This window comes from Crinia signifera, chromosome 3 (assembly GCF_055691185.1).
Source record: "Crinia signifera chromosome 3, ASM5569118v1, whole genome shotgun sequence".
Classification (NCBI taxonomy): Eukaryota; Metazoa; Chordata; class Amphibia; order Anura; family Myobatrachidae; genus Crinia; species Crinia signifera.
Genome location: NC_139219.1, coordinates 258,261,525 through 258,285,415, shown reverse-complemented (window position 1 = coordinate 258,285,415; position 23,891 = coordinate 258,261,525). Strand labels below are relative to the sequence as shown.

At 43.7% G+C, this 23,891-nt stretch overlaps 1 protein-coding gene across 20 annotated transcripts in view; it reads left to right on the top strand.

Annotated features, from left to right (window-relative positions):
• MBNL1 (muscleblind like splicing regulator 1) overlaps positions 1-23,891 on the top strand; it is a 153,292-nt gene that overhangs the window by 106,541 nt on the left and 22,860 nt on the right. For 11 of the 20 annotated variants that reach the window (XM_083177924.1, XM_083177922.1, XM_083177918.1 and 8 more), the window contains 3 exons: positions 11,427-11,597; positions 16,485-16,685; positions 19,493-19,777. In XM_083177924.1, coding sequence (XP_083034050.1) covers positions 11,529-11,597; positions 16,485-16,685; positions 19,493-19,777 — 555 coding nt within the window. In that variant the 5' untranslated portion in view covers positions 11,427-11,528. Of the gene's footprint in view, positions 1-11,163; positions 11,258-11,426; positions 11,598-16,484; positions 16,686-19,492; positions 19,778-23,891 lie in introns of those variants that run through there. The other 9 variants (XM_083177927.1, XM_083177932.1, XM_083177931.1 and 6 more) reach the window with 2 other exon arrangements.

Below are 23,891 nucleotides of genomic sequence, written 5' to 3'. Positions count from 1 at the left end.
TGGGGGTATGAAAAGGTCGGAGGACGCGTAGTGCCTCCCCTCTGGTTCGCGTTCATCGTGGGGTGGTGTTAACAATGGGGGGGCATTTGACATAGAAATTACCCATCAGGGTGGGTATACAATCAAAAATTGGATATGGGGGGCCATTTAACATTGGTTCCTATGTAAAATCGGGTCCATCGCATTGGTCGCATTGTATGCCATCATAATGGCATACAATGGACCTGATTTTACGTAGGAATTTAACATTACATACAATACTTACAATGTAAAATCGGGTCGGTCGCGGCGGTCGCATGCCATTATTCAACAAAATTCTGGCACGTATTAAGAGGGGAATGGAAACTAGGGACTCAAGGGTAATTATGCCACTGTATAAAGCATTGGTGAGACCTCACCTCGAGTACGGAGTGCAGTTCTGGGCCCCACACTATAAAAAGGACATCATAGAATTAGAAAAAGTCCAAAGGCGAGCAACAAAGCTTATTAGGGGAATGGAGAATTTAAGCTACGGGGAGAGATTAAGCAATTTGGGACTATTTACATTGGAAAAGAGACGTTTAAGGGGGGACATGCTCAACATGTACAAGTATATCAAGGGCCAATATAAGGAACTGTCACACACCCTCTTTTCTACTAGAAAGGAATCTAGGACGCGAGGGCATGAGTATAGATTAGAAGAAAAAAGATTTCATTCAGCTAGTAGAAATAATTTCTTTACGGTCAGAACAGTCAAACTCTGGAACTCTCTTCCCAGAGAGGTGGTAACGGCTGGCTCATTAAATGCGTTCAAGGCAAAGTTGGACAAACATTTACTGGAGAAAAACATCTATGGGTACAAATAAGAAATATAATCTGTCTGTAAAATATCAGAACCTACCAAATCAGCAATGGATATCTATACCAGGTTGAACTGGATGGACGCAAGTCTTTTTTCAGCCTTACCTACTATGTAACTATGTAATTATAATGGCATGCGATGGACCTGATTTTACATTTGTCGGGAAACCTAAAAAAAGGTTTGAAAATCGGGTCCGTCGGGTCCCATCGCATACCTTAAGTTAAGGTATGCGATGGGACCCGATGGGCGCCGTGCTAGGAAACAAGTACCATATATTTATATATATGTATGTATGTGTGTGTATTCAAGTGTTGTTAGTATGCTACAAAGGAATCCAGAGTGTTTAGCTAGTATGCCCTGTGAAAGTCATGTATTTGAGGGATAAAATGTGTGTTTACCTGCTGGTTGTTGTCACTGGAGTTTTGCAGCCTAATTGATCAAATCAGAACACCTTTGAAGGCCGTTCTTTAAAGGCAAGGAGCAGGTATGGTTGTCCTTTCAATCTGAAAGGGTGAGAAAGAAGCTGGGGTATTTAAGGCTGCTGGCGGTCATTTTTCAGTATGACCGATTCCTGATAGTGGCCGGTAACTAGGGAGTAGGTCTCTGTTAGAGTGATAGGGCTGTGAACATACGTCTCTGTGAAAGTTACTGTTTGTCGGAGACTGTCCTGCTGTGTGTGCACGTGGCATAGTCCTGTATAGCCGATGCTCAGTCTGTGTTTAGCAGGCAATGACCGGCACATGCGCGAAAGGCCGCAGGACTATGCCGCACGCACACAACTACAACACCGCCGCTAATGATGGGTGTGTCGCTGGCACACAGGTGTTTGGAAAATCTAAAGAGGGGCAGGTGTGTGGCATTAGTAATGGGAGCAGGTGTGTGGAATAACTAAGGGGGAGCTTGTGTGTGTGTGTGAAATTACTAATATAAGCGGCAAGTATAAGGGGCCTATTATTGTGTTGCATGATGTGTAAAAGGGGTATATGGTGTGCTAAAATACATTCAAATTTCGGGAGTGTGGCCCTTGAATATCTGCTGGAAGTATTAAGTGGCCCCCCAGCTGAAATAATTGCCCACCCCTGCTCTAGTGCAATTTGTACTCTTTTCATCCGATTCTGACGGATTGGGCTGAGAAATGGGATGAAAAGTGTCATATCGCATGTGTTTTATCTCTGATTATAATTCCATGTGCGGTCCTGTGTGCATCGAATCGGAGCCGGAGATTGCAAGAACTGCCCTATAGATTTATGGGATCCGACTTCCCTTGCTGGGATCACATCCAATACATGGTATGCAAAAGGACCGTATACGATGTACAGTAGCAGTTCAAGGGAAATCTTATGGGACTTCTACCTCCGAGAAGTGGCAGTAGTGTATAGGCTACTTTACCCCTATATAAACAATTTAAACTATACACTGGTTAGGGATTTAGCAGACTTTAATATATATCAGGCTTCTAGTGATCCATGTACTGCTGAAATAGAAATGCTCTAGTTAGATGGAGTGTGGCTTTTCTTGCAGTAGCCAAGGCCAGACTCTGCGCACATAATGCTGCTGTAATTTAATTACACACAGGCCGGTTGTTTAGCAGAGCCTGGGCTTTCAGCCTAAATGTTGTTGATGTGATTGCAAAAGCAAAACATCATATGACAGCCGTCTGTGCTTTCCCCTCTTACTTTCATATTCCTGCTGATTAAGTTTCACTGCTCCCATAATCTGACGGTTACCATCTTCAGAGCCTTCTCCTTCCCTGGCATGACAAGTGCATTCACCAGCACCAGCGATCACAGTAGGGATAAGGTGTAATCAAGCAATTATATTCAGATTTAGGCCAGTATTCAATGGTGCTGATCGCGATGTGCAGCGAATCTTGTTTAGGATTCGCTGCACATTTGCAGGGTTCTGGGGGGCTGGAGCATTTGCGGCGGGCAAATGGAAGCCTCCCTGCCTGTGCCGGAATGTGTGTGTGGGGGTGGGCTCCCGGGAACACAGGCAGCACAAGCTGCCCCCCCCGGGAGAGCTGGCAGGGGTGCTGTGGAGGGAGCCGCTGCACTGGTCCCACTCATGCTTATGTAATGAGTGGGAACAGTGTGCTCCCCACCCCCTGCTGGCGAATGTGTAAAAAAAAAAAAAATGAAATATATATTCATGTGCTGCAAGCACATGAATAAAAATAGAACGCCCCTTTTTACCCCCAAAAAATACCCTTTATTTTAAAAGATACATGGCTCTCCTACCTCCAAGTTTGTCTGTTGTCACCCAGTTTGTTTTATCACTGTCTACTATTGTGAAGTGTAACGGAATCTGCTGCGCTATATAAGAAACTGTAAATAAATAAATAATAAATAAAAAATCACTTTCCAGTTCACCTTAAAAAGATGTAGAATGCAAAACGGTGAATCATGGCGAAAATTATGCTGAAAGCAGTTCGCCATCCTAGCATTGAATACACTCTCAGCGAATCCCAGTGAAAACCCCATTGAAATACACCAGCGAATTGCAGCGAGCATAAAAATCGGCATTCACTGTTTGCTTTCGGTGAACATTGAATAGGGTGAAATGATTTGAATTGTTCCTGGACCACCCATCTGAGGCCCCTGCCAATCTACACCCGGTAGACTATCTTTAGGCGTCTAACTAGACTAAGTGTGATCAACCAAACCATGGTCGATATAGACACCATTGATCCGCTTTACCATAACTGCGCGAATCTTGCCCAGTGCGACCATATATGCATAGACAGTCAGCATGCCAGGGTGACACAAGGGGACAGAGTCAAACACAGTAAGTACAGTTGTCCTCCTCAAAATAAACCTAGGAGGAGGTAAATTCTGTTCCTACACAGCTGTATCATAGTCCCCCCTCGTGGCAGCCATGCTCAATTATATAAAACATTGTGCCCCCTCATATTGTTTAAATGTTAGGTGAGAATTAGCACTTACTTAGGCCCAAGGTCAATTACATTTCAGAGCAGATCTCTCATTGAGTTAAAAATATCCAGAAAAGCAACCTACAGAATATATTATAACAAGGATGACATTAAAGAAGGATTGCAGGTCAAGAATATGGCGACATTGTCTATTTAGGAACTTAGGTCATAGTGTTACCATTTTGTGTATTTATATTGTGCTATATGCACTATGGCTGGTTAAATCTGTGAGGGCGGCTGCATTATGCAGTCTCAGTTACTTTTAGCTCATGAATCTGTCCTGCGTGTAAGTAATTATTTATCAGTGTTAACCTCTTTGTGCTGTGTAATAGATGTGCTCTTTGTTAATTTAGATCTGATTTCAGGTTTAAGACTTTATTGCCTTGGGTAATATAGATTATTTGTCAGAAGTATTGCTTTTCTGGCCAGATTCAACTACTGCATGACAAAGCATTAATATCTTTCAGCATCGCACTATAGAACACACCATTGCAGCGTTGGTCCCAGGAAGCACGCCTGCAATTATATATATATATATATATATATATCTCCTATATATTTGGCTATATCTGTCACTCAAAGTGGGTTTCTGTGTCTATAACGCTCTGTTCCTGGACTTTCCTCTTAATGTGTGATTGCCTTCATCTGAACACCTTTCTGAGAAATTAACCTGTTTAAAACAGGTGATGGCAATCATACATTAAGGGGAAGTCTAGAAACAGAGCATTGTGTCCCTCCTGGAGAGGGTCATGTTGGGAGGTATGTGACAGAGAACCAGCCCAGTGAGCCCACAGACAGTGCCAGACACCCACTGCCTTCCCATGTTGCCCAGCACTGCTACTCCACAGCCACCAGGTGAGCGCCCCCCTCCCGCGATTTGCGGCAACCCCCCCCCCCCCCGCGCGCGCCCCCCCCCCCCCCTCCCGCGATTCGCGGCAAAAACACCCGCTCCCCCGCGACCCCCCTTTCCGCGATTCGCAGCAAAAACACCCCCGCGACCCCCCCTCCCGCGATTCGCTGCAAAAAGAACCCCCCCCACGACCCCTCCCGCAATTCGCGGCATAACCACCACCCCGCGACCCCCCCCTCCCGCGAATCGCGGCAAACCCTCCCCCGTGACCCCCCCCCCCGATTTGCGGAAAAAACACCCCCACCGCGACCTCCCTCCCGTGATTCGCGGCAAAAAGAACCCCCCCCGCGACCCCCCCTTGCACGATTGGCGGCACCCCCCCTGCGACCCCCCTCCCGCGATTCGCGGCACCCCCCCCCCCTAAATTCGCAGCAGCCCCAGGATTAAATGGCACATGCAAAACACTGACATGGCTATGGTCGACAATGAAAAAGGTTGACATGAGTTTTTGAAGATTTATTTTTAATTTTTTTAATTTTTTCATATTCATTGTCATGTGTCGACATGGACACCAATGAAGTGGCACACTTATGTCAACATTTACATGTGTTGACCTTTCTGTGTTGATTTTTTCTTGTGGCGATTCGCGTCACACCCCCCCGCAACCCCCCCTCCCGCGATTCGCGGCACCCCCCATGACCCCCCACCTCCCGCAATTCGCGGCAACCCCCCACCGGAACCCCTGTGAACCCCACCCTCCCGCGATTCGCGGCACCCACCCCCGCGACCCCCCCTCCCGCAATTCGCGGCACCCCCCCGTGATTCGCGGCAGCTCCAGAATTAAATTGCACATGGAAAACACTGACATGGCTATGGTCGACAATGAAAAAGGTTGACATGAGTTTTTGAAGTTTTTTTGTCATTTTTTTAATATTTTCATATTCATTCTCATGTGTCGACATGGACACCAATGAAGTGCCACACTTATGTCAACATTTACATGTGTTGACCTTTCTGTGTTGATTTTTTTCTTGTGGCGATTCGCGTCACACCCCCCGCAACCCCCCCTCCGGCGATTTGCGGCACCCCCCCGCGACCCTCCCGCAATTCGCGGCAACCCCCCACCGGAACCCCCATGAACCCCGCTCTCCCGCGATTCGCGGCACCCACCCCCCGCAACCCCCCCCTCCCGCAAATCGCGGCACCCCCCACGATTCGCGGCAGCCCCAGGATTAAATGGCACATGGAAAACACTGACATGGCTATGGTCGACAATGAAAAAGGTTGACATGAGTTTTTGAAGTTTTTTTTTTTAATTTTTTGAATATTTTCATATTCATTCTCATGTGTCGACATGGACACCAATGAAGTGCCACACTTATGTCAACATTTACATGTGTTGACCTTTCTGTGTTGTTTTTTTCTTGTGGCGATTTGCGTCACCCCCCCCCACAACCCCCACTCCCGCGATTCACGGCACACACACACACACCTCCCCCGCGATTCTCGGCACCCCACCCCGTGACCCCCCCTCCCGTGATTCACGGCACACCTCCGCGACCCCCCCTCCCATGATTCGCCGCAACCCCCGCCCCGTAACCCCCCCTCCCGCGATTCGCGGCACCCCCCCGCGATTCGCGGCAGCTCCAGAATTAAATTGCACATGGAAAACACTGACATGGCTATGGTCGACAATGAAAAAGGTTGACATGAGTTTTTGAAGTTTTTTTTTTCATTTTTTGAATGTTTTCATATTCATTCTCATGTGTCGACATGGACACCAATGAAGTGCCACACTTATGTCAACATTTACATGTGTTGACCTTTCTGTGTTGATTTTTTCTTGTGGCGATTCGCGTCACACCCCCCCCCCGCCCCCCCCGCAACCCCCACTCCCGCGATTCACGGCACACACACACCCCCCCGCGATTCTCGGCACCCCACCCCGTGACCCCCCCTCCCATGATTCACGGCACACCCCCCGCGACCCCCCCTACCATGATTCGCCGTAACCCCCCGCCCCGTAACCCCCCTCCCGCGATTTGCGGCAACCCACCCCGCGACCCCCCTCCCGCGATTCTCTGCAATCCCTCCCCTCCCGCGATTCGCAGCATCCACCCCCCCACACCCCCCCTCCTGCAATTCGCGGCACCCTCCGCGACCCCCCCTCCTGCAATTCGCGGCACCCTCCGCGACCCCCCCTCCCGCGATTCGCGGACACCTAAGTTACAATACAGGGCATCTTTCATACAATTCTAACCATATTTCTCATATACAAACGTTCACAAATTAAGGGGGCGCAGCCCCTTACGACGGTGTGAAGAGCGCCCGTAGGGCGCGATGAATCACCTAGTATATATATATATATAGCAGCAGTTTGGTCGGCACTCCTGTGCTATGTGTGCAACACGCCGGGGTGCCTTCCTCAATAATAAAGTAGATATGCAGGTACCTTGTGGCCTTTTTGGGGGTCCCCAAGGAAGGAGGCGGCACTCGATTGGCTTAGCTATTTAAAGCATTTTTTTGGTGCAATGGAAAAACATCGATTAAACATCGACACAAAACATCGTCGTCAACGTTTCAAGACAGGTTAGTCTTTTCCTCAGGACGCTTAAAGAAGGTGCACAGCATCTATATCTATCTATCTATCTATCTATCTATCTATATATATATATATAAAACAAATGTGCTGTGAAAATAGATGGCTTGGACAGCAATGGACAGCCTCAAGTTTGCTAGCATTTCTGATGAAAAATAGATAGTTTAGCTCAGTGGTTCCCAAACTGTGTGCTGTGGCTCCCTGGGGTGCATCAGGACACTTGCAGGGGTGCCTTGGATTGGTGGTCCATTGGCATTTGAAATTATTTATGGTCAATGTAAAAGGCAAAAACATTGCTGGAGTGCTGCCTATAATAAAATATGTGGACAAAGAGAAGCTAATCCTGTAATCCTGTCTCTCTCCCATAAATAAACCTATGTATGACATACAAATCAATTTACAGAATAAGAAACTTTTGGCCTAGGGGTGCCATGAAAAAAATTCTGATGCTCTAGGGTGCCGTGATTTAAAAAAGTTTGGGAACCACTGGTTTAGCTATTCAACCAAACAATGCCCCAGTCCACCCAAACAACAGCTTATCCCTCTGAGTGCCAGCATTGCTGTGGGAGATGTGCTAAATATCCGCTAATAATGCACACGTCGCTTACAGCGACAGTTCTTTTTTTGGCACAATGTTTAACAAAACTTCAGTTAATTGACTTCACGTCATTTGCTGGCAATAAATAAAGTGATTCATATTCCTCGACTTCGAACTAGGCATATTTTGCCCATCTCTCACAGCACTCAAAGGGTTAATCTAACCATTCCACAGCAATGTCTGGTAGGTTGACATCCGTTTTACGGAAACCCCATTTGAGATGCCAAAATCAGAATTGTTGGCTATTTACAGTATATAAACCATGATAGCAACGGATGACCAATCCCTAATTTATGAGTATATAATAAAGTACACTGCATCCAAAATTACCTGTACAGTCTAAGGGCATAATTCAGACTGGATCGCAAAGCACCTTTTTTCTCTAATGGACAAAACCATGCTGCACTGCAGGAGGGGCAGATGTAAGACATGCAGGGAGAGTTATAGTTGTGTGAGTTATTTTTGTTGTTGTTGTGCAGGGTAAATACTGGCTGCTTTATTTTTACACTGCAATATAGATATAAGTTCTATCACACTTCACTCAAATGTAACTCTCTGCACATGTTACATCTGCCCCACCTGCAGTGCACATGGTTTTATCTAGTTGCGGTAAAATGTGCTTTGCAATCAAGTCTGAGATAGGCCCAAGATCATGCAAACTATATTTTTACCTACTCACATTACATCTCTCCATGGACAATGCATACATTATACGTGCTATATGATCTATTCACACTGCAAAACCCCATGGAGAACATACTGTATACATTTGAAGAATCATCTACTAAAACACCCCACAGAATATATGTGTAGTATCACCTACTCACACTACAACACCTCATCAAGCACAGTATTATATATACACATGGGCATTGTTTCTTACACTGACACTACAACACCACGTGAAGAATATATACATATGCAATGTTCCCTAATAACACTACAACACCCCATGAAGAAATCCTGTATATACAGATGGAGCCATGCTTAACGGACGAGCCGGCGCCCTGAAGTGACCCAACTTGGTGCTCTGTTTGCTGGGACATGGACGCGCATCTCACACACTCATGTGTCCATTGCCAGGATTAATATCAGCGGGCAGCGCAGCTTTCCAATTAAGAGACACTCACCCCCATCACAAGCTGAATGGAATATAACATTAGAATAAAGCAGTAAACTTGGCTTCTACTGTTGCCTTAAACTACATACAGTAGTACAACAAAACAGGAAGTCTGGATGGAAGGCGCTCAGGTGGATGTTGAAATAAAGATTACCTTCTTGGTGGTAAAAAATGTAAATTATTTACACACACAAAGGGCAGTGTGTATATATGACATATATATTAAAAACAAATAGCAACAATTAAAAGTGCTGGTATATGCTTGAAATTACTTAAGGAGAACGGGGTAGGAATAGTACGTTTTCATAAGTACTGTACCTCTTAGGATGAAGATGGTGGTTTGGGGTCAAGGAGACAGGTGGAAAAAGGAGTTGAAGAAAGAATTAATGTAGACAGCCTCTCTGGGAACAAAACAAATAGGGTATTAATGGAGGTGATGGGAAGTAGCAGAGGAGTAGAGGAAGAGGCGGATTAGTGAAGTCAGATATATCACACCAGTGGGAGAAGACTAGGTCAACTAGGTGACTGGTCCATGGAGTGAAGACAAAGAATGAGGTGGGGGAGAGCAGCTTTGAAGTAGCTGTATCTATGGGATTGCTCAATGGGATATTAAACTCACCCAGGATAACAGAAGAAAGGTTTGGAGGAGTAGAAGTGGAGTAGACAAGTAACAAATTGATCTAGGTGGGAGGGTCCAGGTGTAGGACCTGCTAGCAGGAGAAAAGAGCGAGAAGGACACCAAAAGCCAAGAAGAGAAAATAAAAACATTGGCAATAACATTGGTACAATAGTTTTTGGAATTATTTATATTTTTCATCTATTGTTATTCTGCCCGAGCACAGGTTCTCAACTTGGTCCTTGGAACTCCACAAAAATCATGGCTGCCTGGTCATGTGGATTAAAAAATATCCAAAAAAATTGACAGTTGGTGATACAAAGTACTCCTGCCGGTGATCTAAAAAAAAACATGACCTGTGTAGAGCCCTGAGAACTGAGTTTGAGAACCACAATCATATCTGTTCCCAGAATAAAATATTATCTAGAAAGTAGGTTTGTAGAGCTTAAAGGAAATAAGATCTGCAAACACAAAAAGACGAAAGCCACTCGATGCATGCTGTGGGTGTATACGAAGGCAAAGTACAGTTTGAAAGTTACAGTACATGACAATGGTAAATTCTTTTAAATAAGCTTTGATCCAGAAGAAATGTTAAGCAGTTTGCACAGGGCGGGATGTATTAAAATACATCGCCGCCCTTCGCGCCCCCCCCCCCCGCCGCGATGCCGCCGCATATGTACTAACATATGCGGCTGGCATCGCAAAGCGGTGACGGAGGCCCCACGCGATACCTGTACTGTGGTCTGCGGGGGGTCTCCGTCACCTCCCAGCCGGCTTCTGCTGCTTTCACGCCGGGGACAGCTAAGCAGGCTGTCCCCGGCGCTTCCTCCTCCCCCTGCAGCCGGAAGGATGTCCGGCTGCGTTGATAGGGGGAGGAAGGGCTTACCTTCCGGGGTCCAGGAGGACCTACAAGAAGGTAAGCCCAAGGGAGGGGGGAAAGGGGGGGTCGGCGAGGCGGAGGGGTTGCGGCGACGCGGCGGGCGGCAAAAAGAAGCCCATAGGCTTCTATAGGGTATCACCACCCAAAGGTGGCGATACCCTGCCCTGCGATATCGCTGCGAACGGGTTTTAGTACATAGGAAAATGCGGTAAAACAGGGGTTTTACCGCATTTTCCCTTTAGTACATCTCGCCCTGTGTCTGTAAATCTACAATATAAGTATATTATTCTAGTTGTATTTTGTAGGAATGACCACATATGTATTAATCTGCACTTATGGTAATATTTTGGCCAACCACTATTAACCCTTTGATTGCCAACATCTCTGTGAGAGAAGTGCAAAAGATCCACTAAGCGTCGCTCACATTAGTTATATAAATTCACATCAAAAATATTGCTGAAAAAAAAAAAGATTTCCTGTATAAGGTAAACATTACGGGTCATTAGAATGAACAAAAATGTTTGCTTGGCAATTTTCACACCTATTTTGACAAATTCACTGGGCACCCAAAGGGTTAATGTACTTATTCCCACAATTCTGTACACTTGTAATATATTGCGGAGTCTGGTGTAGCTGTCACATGAATCACTTATGCTTGTTTGTGTAATACTGCCTATAAATAAGGAAGAGGAACAGTTGAATGATCTCTTTGTACAGAGGTTTAGAACTCCTTAAATAATCAGTTGCAGCCTCTTTCATGTCCTTGACAACGCAGTGGCAGACTGATAATATATAAATATATTATTGTGGAATTGTGGTAAAATGTAAGATACGAGTGTGAAAACATCTAGGAGTGGATCGCAATGACATACTCTATATGTTTATGCTAAATTGTTTTGTAATTAGGATTTCTAATGCAGCTGTTGAAATATCAGTATGTGACGTTGCATGCTAATGTCTCTTACTCCTTTTATTGTGTTTTTGTACATTTAGGGTCGTTGTTCACGGGAGAACTGTAAATATCTCCATCCGCCACCGCACTTAAAAACACAGCTAGAGATAAATGGACGGAATAACCTGATTCAGCAAAAGAACATGGCCATGCTGGCCCAGCAAATGCAGCTAGCCAATGCAATGATTCCCGGTACTCAGCTCCAGCCTATGGTAAGCAGCACACTCTTCCAGGTATTGCATGTGGCTCAGGGGTTGTATGTCATGGCTGTATTCAAGGCACTATTGTCGCTGCTACAGTAAGTAGAACTTCAGCAATTGGGCCAGAAACTAGAAATATTGGCAATAGCATTGGTGGAATCTTGGTATGAACATTACGCCACCGTATAATGCAGTGGACTTATTTTTGTTAAGAATGGACAGGGGACTTGTAATAAAGTAGGTAGTATTGTGGTTACATGCTCTTTTCTTGCCAGAGCCTGTAGGCATATGACGAGTGTGCCTAATAATAAATACCACTCGCTGTGCCCGGAGAGCGCTTCCAATCTGCTCTCAGAAGTCACTGAGTGAGCATTTTATAAGGGAACATCTGAAAGGTCATAAGAACTTAGTAGAGCTCTGTTTACTCACAGTGTCACTGAGGAATCTACAAAACATCAAAACAGCAGTAACAAGGAATTCAGTTCTGATCAAAGATGTATAAACTAACACCAGCAAAGAATAGACACCATCAGTTGTACAGAATTTGTTGTACAATATCACTCACTGAGATTATGCTTATAATTAGCTTCTTAGACATATTGTACTTTATTTACATTAATAGTTTTTGAAAAAACTAGTTAAAAGCTTGTCAAAACGACAGCTTCTGCAACGTACTTTTACTTTGAACTGTGACAGTTTTAGCCCACAAATCTCTCCAGCCCAACCCCAGTTCCTATCTGCTCCTACCTACAATCTCTTCCAGACTGTCAAAATGACTGAACAACATAACAGTAATTTCAGTACCCAATGGCTGTGCATGCACAAACGGAGCAACACTTAAATTGCCCTATGGGGCACCATCTAGTGCCAACACACTATTTCCTCCTTAAGGCCCATACACACTTAACGATTTTCAGTTGAAAATCATTTAGTGTGTATGGGCCTTCGATCCCCGACTAGAGATGATGCGCGCTCCCGCATCATCGCCAGCGAGGTGGTTCATCTGCTGGTTTTACCAGCAGATGTAGCGTTGATGGCTCATATTTGAGCCATCATCACTGAATGTGTACAGCAGTTGGGCTGAGAGATGCGCGGCTTTCAGCCCGGCTGACTGCCCCCCCCCTTCTCCGCCCGCAGTGTCATATACTCACCGCACGCCGTCCCGCTGTCACTCACCGCCCGGCAGTCCTGCTTCCCCGCTCGGCCACACAAGCTGTGCGCTCTGCCCCTCCCGGCCTGCTCGCCCCCCGCCTGCTGAACACGGAGGGGAGTGTACACTGGCCACCAATGGTTTATTTTTAAGCAAAGGCAGTAATATATACATTGCTAGGTCAGCAATGTATATATTATTGGTACCACTGGGCACCAATGATCATGTATTAGCCAGTAATATATACATTGCTGGCACAGACCAGCAATGTATATATTATTGGTACCACTGGGCACCAATGATTATTTATTAGCCAGTAATATATACATTTCTGGCATAGGCCAACAATGTATGTATTATTGGTACCACTGGGCACCAATGATTATTTATTAGTCAGTGATATATACATTTCTGGCACAGGCCAGCAATGTATGTATTATTGGTACCACTGGGCACCAATGATTATTTATTAGCCAGTAATATATACATTTCTGGCACAGGCCAACAATGTATGTATTATTGGTGCCACTGGGCACCAATGATTATTTATTAGCCAGTAATATATACATTGCTGGCACGGGCCAGCAATGTATATATTACTAGCACCACTGCACACCAATTATTATTTATTAGCCAGTAATGTATATATTGGCACCACTGCCCACCAGGGGTTAAAGTGAGCCGGAATGGGGTGGAACTGCGTTCTGTCCGCTCACTTTGCCCCGCTGTCTGACCCAGCTTACATTGCTAAAGGAGACAGTCGGGCAGAGCGGTGGGAAAACCGACTATCTCAGAGCATCTGTCCGTGGTGTGGCTATTTCAAATGATGCACCAGCACACAACTCATGAGCCTCTGATGTCATATTGGCTGCCGGGCTGCGAGTTCCGATTGGCTCGCAAGTCGTGAGCTGGAGCGTCATTGAAATAGCCACGCCATGGACAGATAGACCTGCTCTAAGACAGCCGGGTTTCCCACCTCTCTGTTCGGCTGTCTCCTTTACCGCACTGTGCATGTTACCCATGACACAGAGCATGTTAACCCTGGCACGAAGCCTGAAGGGTGTGTGGCATATTGTGTAATGGGCGTTATGGTGTGTGGCATATTGTGTAATGGGCTTTACAGTGTGTGGCATATTGTGTAATGGGCATTACGGTATGTAGTATAATGTGTAATGGGCATTACGGTGTGCTTAGTCCCCTGTCCCACAAAGCCATGCCTTAAATTTTTCGCAGGCCAGCAATGTATATGTTACCGCCGCTACTGCCCCACCAATGTATATTTTGTAATGGTGTAATGTATACATTGCTGGCGTAAGTGAATTAATTTCTCCCTACGTGCACAACTACAAATGAAATGTTTGCCATGCACATGAGTGGGATTTTGCCAGGTCAGGGCGGCACGGGGTGGAGTTTACCTGATTGCTGGGCTCTGAATATACGCAGCCCAACAATCAGTTCTGAATCTGGCACCAAGAACAGGAATGCACTGAATAAAATGGCTGCTGCTCCCACCCTTGGAATTCAAACCCTGCCCATTATGTAAATAGCCTCTGCATCTCATGATAGTGGGGGTAGGGGCGAGTGAAGGAGCGGAAGAATCATCTAGTGAATACAGCGCATTTCCCGAGCCTTACTTCTTATTACATCATTTGTTGACCATTCTAGTCACATAACAGTGTAGAAAATGTTCCATCAATCATTAATAGCATTCTGATCAAATAGATAGGGAGGATAATCACCAAGATTATTTTGTAGCCTGCCATATTTATTTTTGTTCAAACAAATAACAAAATATTAAGCATATTTTTTAATACCAATTTGTTGTTGCCTTGTGAAACAAACAAACACAGGAACATTTATTTAAGGGCTTGAATCACCACTTTGTGTTAAAGTGCATTTTACAGTGATTGACTAGAAGAAACTGAAGAGTCCCAGGGTGTTCCAGGTTGAAGAGCGCAATATGTAATAGGATGTGAGCCACTGATAGCTAACCTCATGCCTGTCTGTTTCCTGGGACACCCTGCTACTGCCATGTGTCTGTTGGACCACTGCTAAATACAGCACATTACTTTAAGGCAGGGTTGGGGAACCTTGGCCCTCCAGCTGTTACTGAACTACACAACAAACAATTACCTAAGCGCTGGTCTAAGTCTGATGGCAGTAATAGTTGCACTAATGATTGGGCTGCAGATTCCCCTACAGAGACAACTGTATAACCTCTTGAATACAATATAAATGTTTATAGTGGATTCCTCCACTATGCAAGTATAGCGCTGCTCAATCAATTATATAAAACAAATATTACTTTTGGGAATAAAAAAAAAAAGGCACTTTTCGTTGAACTACACATCCCAGCATGCCCTTCAACAGTTTTAGCATGACCCAATAGCAAAACTGTAGTGGGGCGTGCCGGGATGGGTAGCTCAACAACAGCTGAAGGGCTGAAGGTTCCCCATCCCTGCTCTGAGGCCTGCTTTATTCCAGCAGTTGGCCAACTCTTAAGGGGTGTACACACAAAGAGATTTGGGCTGGAGTTTTTGACTAAATCTCCAAGAAGGTTGGCCAAAATCTCCTACTTTTTCTCTTGCTTAGATACTGATGCTTAAGGTCCATACACACATACAGTACTAAATAGTATGGACAAGGATGGGGAAAATCGCTGGGCTGAAAATCGCTCAGGGCATACACACTGAGCGATTTTCGCCCTTCTGAGAGTTTTTCCCAGGGATGGATGACTTTCCGTAGCAGGACGCTATGGAAAGCCGTCCACCCAGTCGCTCATCTGCTGGTAATTCCAGCAGTTGAGCTGCGCGGCCAGCGATGATACGGGAACACGCATCAGTGCTCAAGTCACCTCTCCTTGCTGGCCTGTACTCACTGACAGGAGCTCAAACGACAAAACTGAGCTGCTTTCAGTTCAAAGTCGCCCAGTGTGTATGAGGGCCTTAAGTCAGTATCTCCTACTGTCTTTCCTTATTATCGGGGGAAACACAGTAGCATAGACAGACTCTGCAGGCAAGACAATTTTGACTAGATCATAGACTATCATTAAGTAGACAAAATCTCTTAAGGCCCATACACACTGGGCGACTTTGAGCTGAAAGTCGCTCAAAACACCTAGTTGGAGCGGCTTTCAGCTCAATGCCGCCCAGTGTGTATGGCTCGCTGATGAGTGGTGAGTGCTGCTGCGCGCTCCCTCATCATCACCGGGAAAGCTGCTGAGGAAAGCCGCTCAGTTTGTATGCACTGATCAGCTTTCCCCCCAGCATAGTCGCCCAGTGTGTATAATGGACTTTTAGTCAAAATCTCTGGTGCATCTAGTCAGAATTGGCTATTAGCCAATATCTCACGGTAAGTACACAGCTCTAGAATTAACAAAGATGTCAGACCTTTCTTAAGTTTCAAAACAACATCAAAACCTCATACAATGTATGATAAGTATCTTTCCTTCCAGGAACACTATCAGATTTCAGATTAGTGCGTCCTCCCTGTATACTCTTCCCCACACAACACACATCTGTAATGCCGATGGAAAGTAAGCATTCAGGCTGTAGAAATTGCCTCTGACACTGCCGCATGAAATTTCAAGATCGTTATAAAATATTGTGCTCTGATAAAGACACGGCAACCGTAAAATTGTTTATTTCGATGAATCAAACACACCAATGTGGTTTCATGTGAGAATGCCTGACGAACTTAAGCGAGTAATGAACTGTGATTTTGTTTTAATAGTGTATTGTCTTTTACAGCCAATGTTTTCAGTCGCACCAAGCTTAGCCACCAATGCAACAGCAGCCTTTAATCCATACCTGGGGCCTGTATCACCGGGCCTTGTACAAGCTGAAATTCTTCCTACTGGATCCATGCTTGTTGCTGGGAATCATGGAGTTGCAATGCCATCGGCTGCAGCAGCAGCTGCACAGAAGCTAATGAGAACAGACAGACTGGAGGTATGAATTCATTTGCAGCATTTTCCATACATCTTACTGCATCAAGCACCAGGCTTAGGACAGGATCAATGGTCTATGTTCTCTTCATTAGCACATGCTAGTATAAACAAAGATCAATCTTAGGTGTGGCCATTTTGTAGGACAGTAGTGCTGCAAATAAATGTTTTTGTTCCAACTCATTCATTTTTATCTTCAAAAAAATAACTGGGTACAATTTGGAAGTGAAAGAAATATTATTTTGGATTTTGAATAGCTTGCAGTATTCCTTACTGTGATGCTAATGGATGACCAGTGTAGGAGAGGGAGAATTAATCACAGACAGTGCCTAACATGTAATATCTGTATAAGCAACGTACTTGTAGTATGTTTTTATTGTTACATTAACTTTAAAAATAAAGGTTTCCCTTTGTTAATTGTAGTGATGCTAAAAAATATCTAATACGCATTGTCTTGGCTGATGATTTTACACATACACATTAATAACCTACATGAAATCTTTGTAGGTAATAGTTTAAAATCTGTTTCTCTTATGTTAAGGGCTTAGCAAGCTAACATGCTTTGAGTGAATCAAAAATAAGCAAATTTAAAGGTAGTGCCACACATACATATTAGAAAATGGTCTATGAGCTTTCTCTATGTGGATGCCACTGCCACCTACTGACTAGATAAAGAAGGCACAGCAAAAGTGTTTAAGTAGCCACATCTGAGGCAACCATGGTGCTACACAGTGTACACACACATAGTTTTCTAAATGGCAAAACCCCCTGTATAGTGTTGTATTGTGTCTGACACTATGGGGGTGCTTCCACTGTTGTCAGTGGCTGCAATTATGTGAGGTTTAGGCAGAGCAGGTGTAACATAGGATAGAGGGCATCTAAAACATAAAATCCGCTTATTTGAACAGCGTATATCCATAAAATGTACATGTATATACACATAGAAATATTTGCTTGCATCTCCTTGTGACTGCATATTCAGGATGGTGGAGGGAAGGGGTGGTCTAAGTTATGCTAAAGGAGAGGTTACATCATCGCAAATAAATGCAGATCTGTACTTCTATACCTGTGAGCAGTTTTATTAACAGCAGCAAATAATAGTGACTTCTGATTGGCTCATGGAAAATTCACTACTTATACCGATAGGTGCTTTCCTCGTGTATCATTCATACATTATGCCTTTATGACAGTAGTGTAGCAAGCTTCTTCTGCTGTACTTCTTGTTTTTTATTCATATTAAATCAGGGTTTAGAAAATGACAACGTTTTTGTGATAAATGTCTGAGGTAAACATGTCCCATAAATCACTGGTGCAAGGCTCCGTGCATTCCACAAGTTGTCTAACTGCATAAGCTCACAGGTTTTTGTTGTGTTTGTTTTTTGTGTTTGCATCTTGTGTCTGCAATTTTGATGCACATGCATTCTTATTCAGCATCAGCTCCATAACCATTTAGTTTGTTTATGATTGATTAATATAGTGTTATATGGATTTTCTATACTTTATTTTACTGTACATATGTACAGCGTCGCTGTCGCCCAGCATGCTGGATACATCTAGCTAGATTGCCAAGCAGGGCCTGGGTTCTCACTGGCCCTGACAGGTCGCTCCGCACACATCTCTGTGCAGCATTGTGTGCTGAGCGATCTACATTGCTCAGATTGCTCAGCAAAATCTCCCTGTGTGTAGGCCCCATTAGTCTGCTTCTCCTGTTATCATCATGTTAACGCTTGTATTATAAACTTCTTTTTCCTTCCACATGGGTGACACTCCAGCTTACTCATCTTATACTTTGTCTTTCATTGTAGCATCTATTTATTACGCCTTTCTCTTGCTTGAGTTTTTCTCTCCAGATTAATGGACTTGTAAGGCTCATAGGTTACATTTAGGACGCTGCAGTACTTCATCATTTCTGTCTTACATTTCATGGCTTCAACTTGGTCATCCTGACTGTACCACAATGAGGAATTGAAGTCTATTCCATCTGGTGGCTTCCACAGGAGAAATGTTACTGCTGTAAATGTGCTCTTAAATAAAGGAACAACAATATGTTCATAGTGAATATTATTATTCATTCTGTATGAAGCATTGATAAGGGAGGAGAAGTGAGCCAGAGAGGAAGTGGCGCATGGTAACCAATCAGCACTGAAGTAACATCTATTATTTGCATAATATAAAATTATGCAGAGCAGCTGATTGGGCCACTTCTCCTCTGGCTCACTTCTCCTTCCTTATCACTGCTTCATACATCTACCTCAATGTGCTACAAATCCGTTTTTTTAAGAAGTTTTCCCGAGTAAAAGGCTGGAGAACTGTGACTCTGAGGGTTGCGCTGCTTGGAGAATGTTTGCTAAGTGTGCACTGTATTTGCTCAGTAAATGGGAAACCGTCTGTCTCTGATCCAGCAATGCAAACATCGGAGAACTGTGCAGTATTCTCCAGGCAATGCAATGTGGAGGGTGTATAGTTGGCAGCCATATAGTGTACTAGTGATGTTTTTTTATGCTTAAAAGATATATAGTTTGAGTTCCCTTTTAAATCTAATGCATAATCATTGCTATAAAGTTTATATAATGATTGCATTCCAGAAAAAAAATTGAATTAATTGAAATTATTTTTCTTTTAACGAATATGCTTTTTTTAATATTCTTACGTTTTAATTTTATTGTGTATCGTGTCTTGTCTTGCAATTCTGTTTTGCCATGACGCGCCTATGTATTTTTGGCTACAGGCTGGGTAATGAGCACGATTTTACTGTGTTGCTGGTGAAAGGACTGGCTGGAATGGAAACTGAAGTCCTCTTTTTATTCACAGGCCAGCTACAATCAGGCAGCTGCAGTGCGAGCTTCCCCACGTTACCCAACCAATGACCTCAGCCCCGATGTGGAGGGAGCACCCTCTTTATGGGTGAGAGGTAATTCAGTCTCCATGCCAGCGCAATCCTGGGCCTCTCCTGAGCAGAGACTGCCAGTTGTGCCAAATTATGTTTGGTGGTTTTGTGATGTGGACTCCTGCCCTCTGGGAACTGAGCTGAGACCAGCAAACTCATTTCACTTAGGACATCAAGCTGGACTTGACCCCCGGTCCCAGAAGAGAAAGGCGAGTGTTTTTCCACCATGCCAGTACTCCATACTATATCTATCTGTCTGCCTTTATACCAAGCTATTGGTGCATAGCAGTCATACTGGGTGCCTGGGTTGCTCTAACACTGAATTTTGTTCTCTACTGCTGCTTTTTATAACTTCACCTTCTTCCATTCTAGTCCTCTGCATTACTTCATCACGCTGGGCCATAAATAGACAATCTCATTTACCAGGCAATTTCCGCCATGTTTCTCCTGCTAATTCTACCTCTTACTTCATCTCACTTTTCCATTATACATTCCATTACCTTTGTAACAAAAGTGTATTTTATTCCAGTGTGTTCAAATATATAAGTGTTAAAATAATGTAATTAGCGACATGTTTGTAATATCTGCAGATGACTTAGCCCGAGATGAGTTTGTCTTTTTCTTTTGTTTCCTCCTTTTGGAAAAACAGCTTATATGTTTTACTACATGTAGAGAAATAATAACAGTTGATCAGTCTGACAATGTAAAGTGTTCCTAGCTAGAGTCATGTTGCCAGGAGATCCTACTGCTGGCTGAAAACTAGAAATATGTTTTATGCCCTGCACATTAAATACACTACAATGGCCTGTCTACAAATGGGTTAAGCGTGTATGGTATACAGTGGCCCATGGGTCAGGGAGGCTCTTGGGCCGCACACCTTGCATTCACAGGGGTCTATTAAATAAGATGGGAGTTCTATTTCAGATGGGATCTTGCTAAGAGCAACCAATCGGATTGTACTTTTTATTTATTTAGCACCGTTTAGAAGATAATAAATAGTTTCTGATTGGTTGCCCATAGCAACATGCCATCTCCAATAGAACTACCATCTTATGCCACAATATCCACTGTAAAATGCAGCGGCTTCCCCTATACCTGCCATCGGTGGTGCAATTTTGCCAGTGATGCCTTTGGAAAGATGGTGCTGGCACGGGAGTCGGCACAGGCTCTGGGAGGGTCTTTACTATATTCTGCGCATACGCCATCTTTCCGAAATCATCGATGAAAAGAGAACATGTTGGCTGCAGGTTCATTTCTTAAATATCCCCTGAACAGTAGTGTGATTTCTGTGGTCATATTGTAATTCTATAGAATGCTCTTTCATAATCGGACATGCCCCCAGAAAAATATGTTTACTTTATGTTATGAATGCACACACTATGCCACGGCCCCAGCATCAATAGACAATCATCCCATTATAGTAAGAGAACTTTAACAGATGGGCATTTCTAAATAGTGTGAACATCTCGCCCCTGCCCTTAGATTACTGTATGTTATGCTAGTTTGTATAAATAGATCTTTCCCAAACTATCCTGTCCAACGATTACCCTTTATAGCTTTTTATGTACAAAGTGTATATATATATATATATATATATATATATATATATATATATATATATATATATATATATAGTTTTAATTTAGAAAAATGTCTGCCAAGTTACAATTCAACATATAAATATATATAGAGGCTGTAATGTCAGGTGAACAACTTTGTGGTCAGAGAACACGCTATTCTGGCATGATTCTAGAAGAATATCGATATCACAGCTTTGTTCTGGTCTGCATATGTTACTTCATCATGCATTTATTTATTTCCTGCATATATTCAATAAATACAGGTTGAGTATCCCGTATCCGAATATCCGTTATCCGAATTATTCCGAAAACCAGACATTCCAGAAAGTGAAAAAAAAAATTTTTTTTGCTAAAAACTCACTGGGGATATTTGTAACAGCATCACTGGGGACATGATATGTAACTGGCACTATATATGTGCAAAACAATGATTGCTTGGCATTCAAATTCAGTGCTGAGATAGTACACAGATTTTGTTTCACGTTTTGAAACCTTGTTTTTTGAACAAATAAAATATATTTGTGTGTATTTTATGTGGTAATAAAATATATTTGTGTGTATATTATGTGTTTATACAGCACAAATGCAAGATACTTCAAAATACATCATTGAAATATTAAAATATTCCGAAATACGGAATAATCCGTTATCCAAAATTCTCCTGGTCCCGAGCATTTTGGATAAGGGATACTCAACCTGTATCAGCAAATACTGCACATGTCTACATAAATAAATGTCAAAACGATTATATGAAGGCAGGATGTCCAAGGTACCAGTATTTTGTCACACAAGTGTATAGGTGAGCTCGCCATTTGGATCTATTGCAATTGAATAACACTCACACTTGTGTGTATATAATCGTTAGGATACACACATCAGTATTATACACAGGCAGGATACTTACACCAGTATTTATCCCCTAAAGATTTAAGAGCACTGAAGATCTGAGTGGTTATTATGATCTAAGAAACTATGGGGGGTATCCTATTAGCCGCCTGAGGCATGCAAAGCATAACCCCCAATAAGCAGCCACTGCAGCCCACGATAACACATGGAATTGCATGATCAAAGGTCTGTTTTCAGCCGATAAAAATGCCCACTAATTGGATACCACAATAACTACGATACCATCGGACATTTTATTTACAGTTTCTTATATAGTGCAGCATATTCTGTTGGGCTTTACATTACTCGTGATATCCAGCTGTTTCTTATTGGCATGAGTGGCTTTGGGAATAATGGGATATCCCCTTATGTCAAAAATGGGGAACCTTTGGCCCTCCAGCTGTTGTTGAACTACACATTCCAACACATTCCTACACATTCAACAGTTTCAGGATTGTCAAATATCAAAACTGTAGCAAGGCATGCTGGGAGTATAGTTCAACAACAACTGGAGGGCCGAAGGTTCCCCATCCTTGCCTTATGTGTTAGCAGCGTCAACAGCTCAGCCGGGCCCCTGCAAATTAAGGAGTAGCGTGGCTACCAGGCAGTGATGTGGCCTCCGGAGGGGGCATGGCCACACCCCTTTGAAAAAAATAAACAAGAGGGAGAGAGATGACCATCTGCTGCTGCAGTTGTCTCTCCCATCAACTCAGCACACGGCACTGAGCAGCGTGTGCTGAGCTGGGGAGAGAGGCTGTGCTGAGTAGGCAGCCTGTCATCTCTCTCCCCACTGTCCGGCTCCCTGCAAAGGGGGAGCGGGCCCTGGGCCCCTCCTACAGACCCGGGATTGGTAAAAAGTATCCGCTCCCCCCTCCCTCTCTCTCTCTCGAGGGCCCTGTGTGTTATATGTAAAATAAAAAAGCTCAGATGGAAACCCACTGTTCAATACTGCTCTGTGCATGCACCTGGTTGGTTTTTATGGTATTGAAACTTTTGAATGAAGAAGTTTTTGGTGATTTGCCATAGTCTAAAGGTCCATACACACTGGGCGATTTTGCCAAGCGTGTACGGAAAGCATTATTTGGGAAAATCGCGGGGCTGAAAATTGCTCAGTACATACATAGTGAGTGATTTTCGCCCATTTAAGCGATTTACCTTTGAGGTGGAAAGCTGTCCACTGCGATGATGCAGGAGGGGACACCAGCGCTCAGCACCCATTGCTACCCCGTACACACTGGGCATCTTTTCAGCTGAAAGCAGCTCAAACTACAAAACTGAGCTGCTTTCAGCTCAAAGTCACCCAGTGTGTATGGGCTTAACAAGGAGGTGGAGATGTGGCAAATCCACTGTACATAGTGCTTGGCTTTATATGAACTTTGCTACTGAAGCTTACTCCAACATAACACACATACACATCCCATACTGTCTTGTCCCCATACAAGGTAAAGCAGTTTATACTTGTTATGTTTATTTTGAGTCACCAGATTTAATGATAGGAAAATAACTATTGTGAGTTTTAGTTAGAAAAAAGGGTGCTAAGGGAACACTGTGACACATAATATAGTATTATGGCTCTGCTTAAATGTTCTTGTACCTTTACCATTTCAAATGAAGAGCTATTTATAAAATGTAAATAATCCAGACAGTAGTTATAATTATACAGTAGGCTAAGGGCCCCCTCTTGTGGCCTGATGTGAAACATACTATCTTCCATTTCTCTTCTGCTCTGCACATGAACAGTCCTCCTAGATAATGCCCAGACAGCGTCTGAGGATAGCACATGATTTTGAAAGAGGACATTCTATAATATAGGCCCACAATTACATGAATGATTCCTAATGCCTGTACTCCCCCCTCT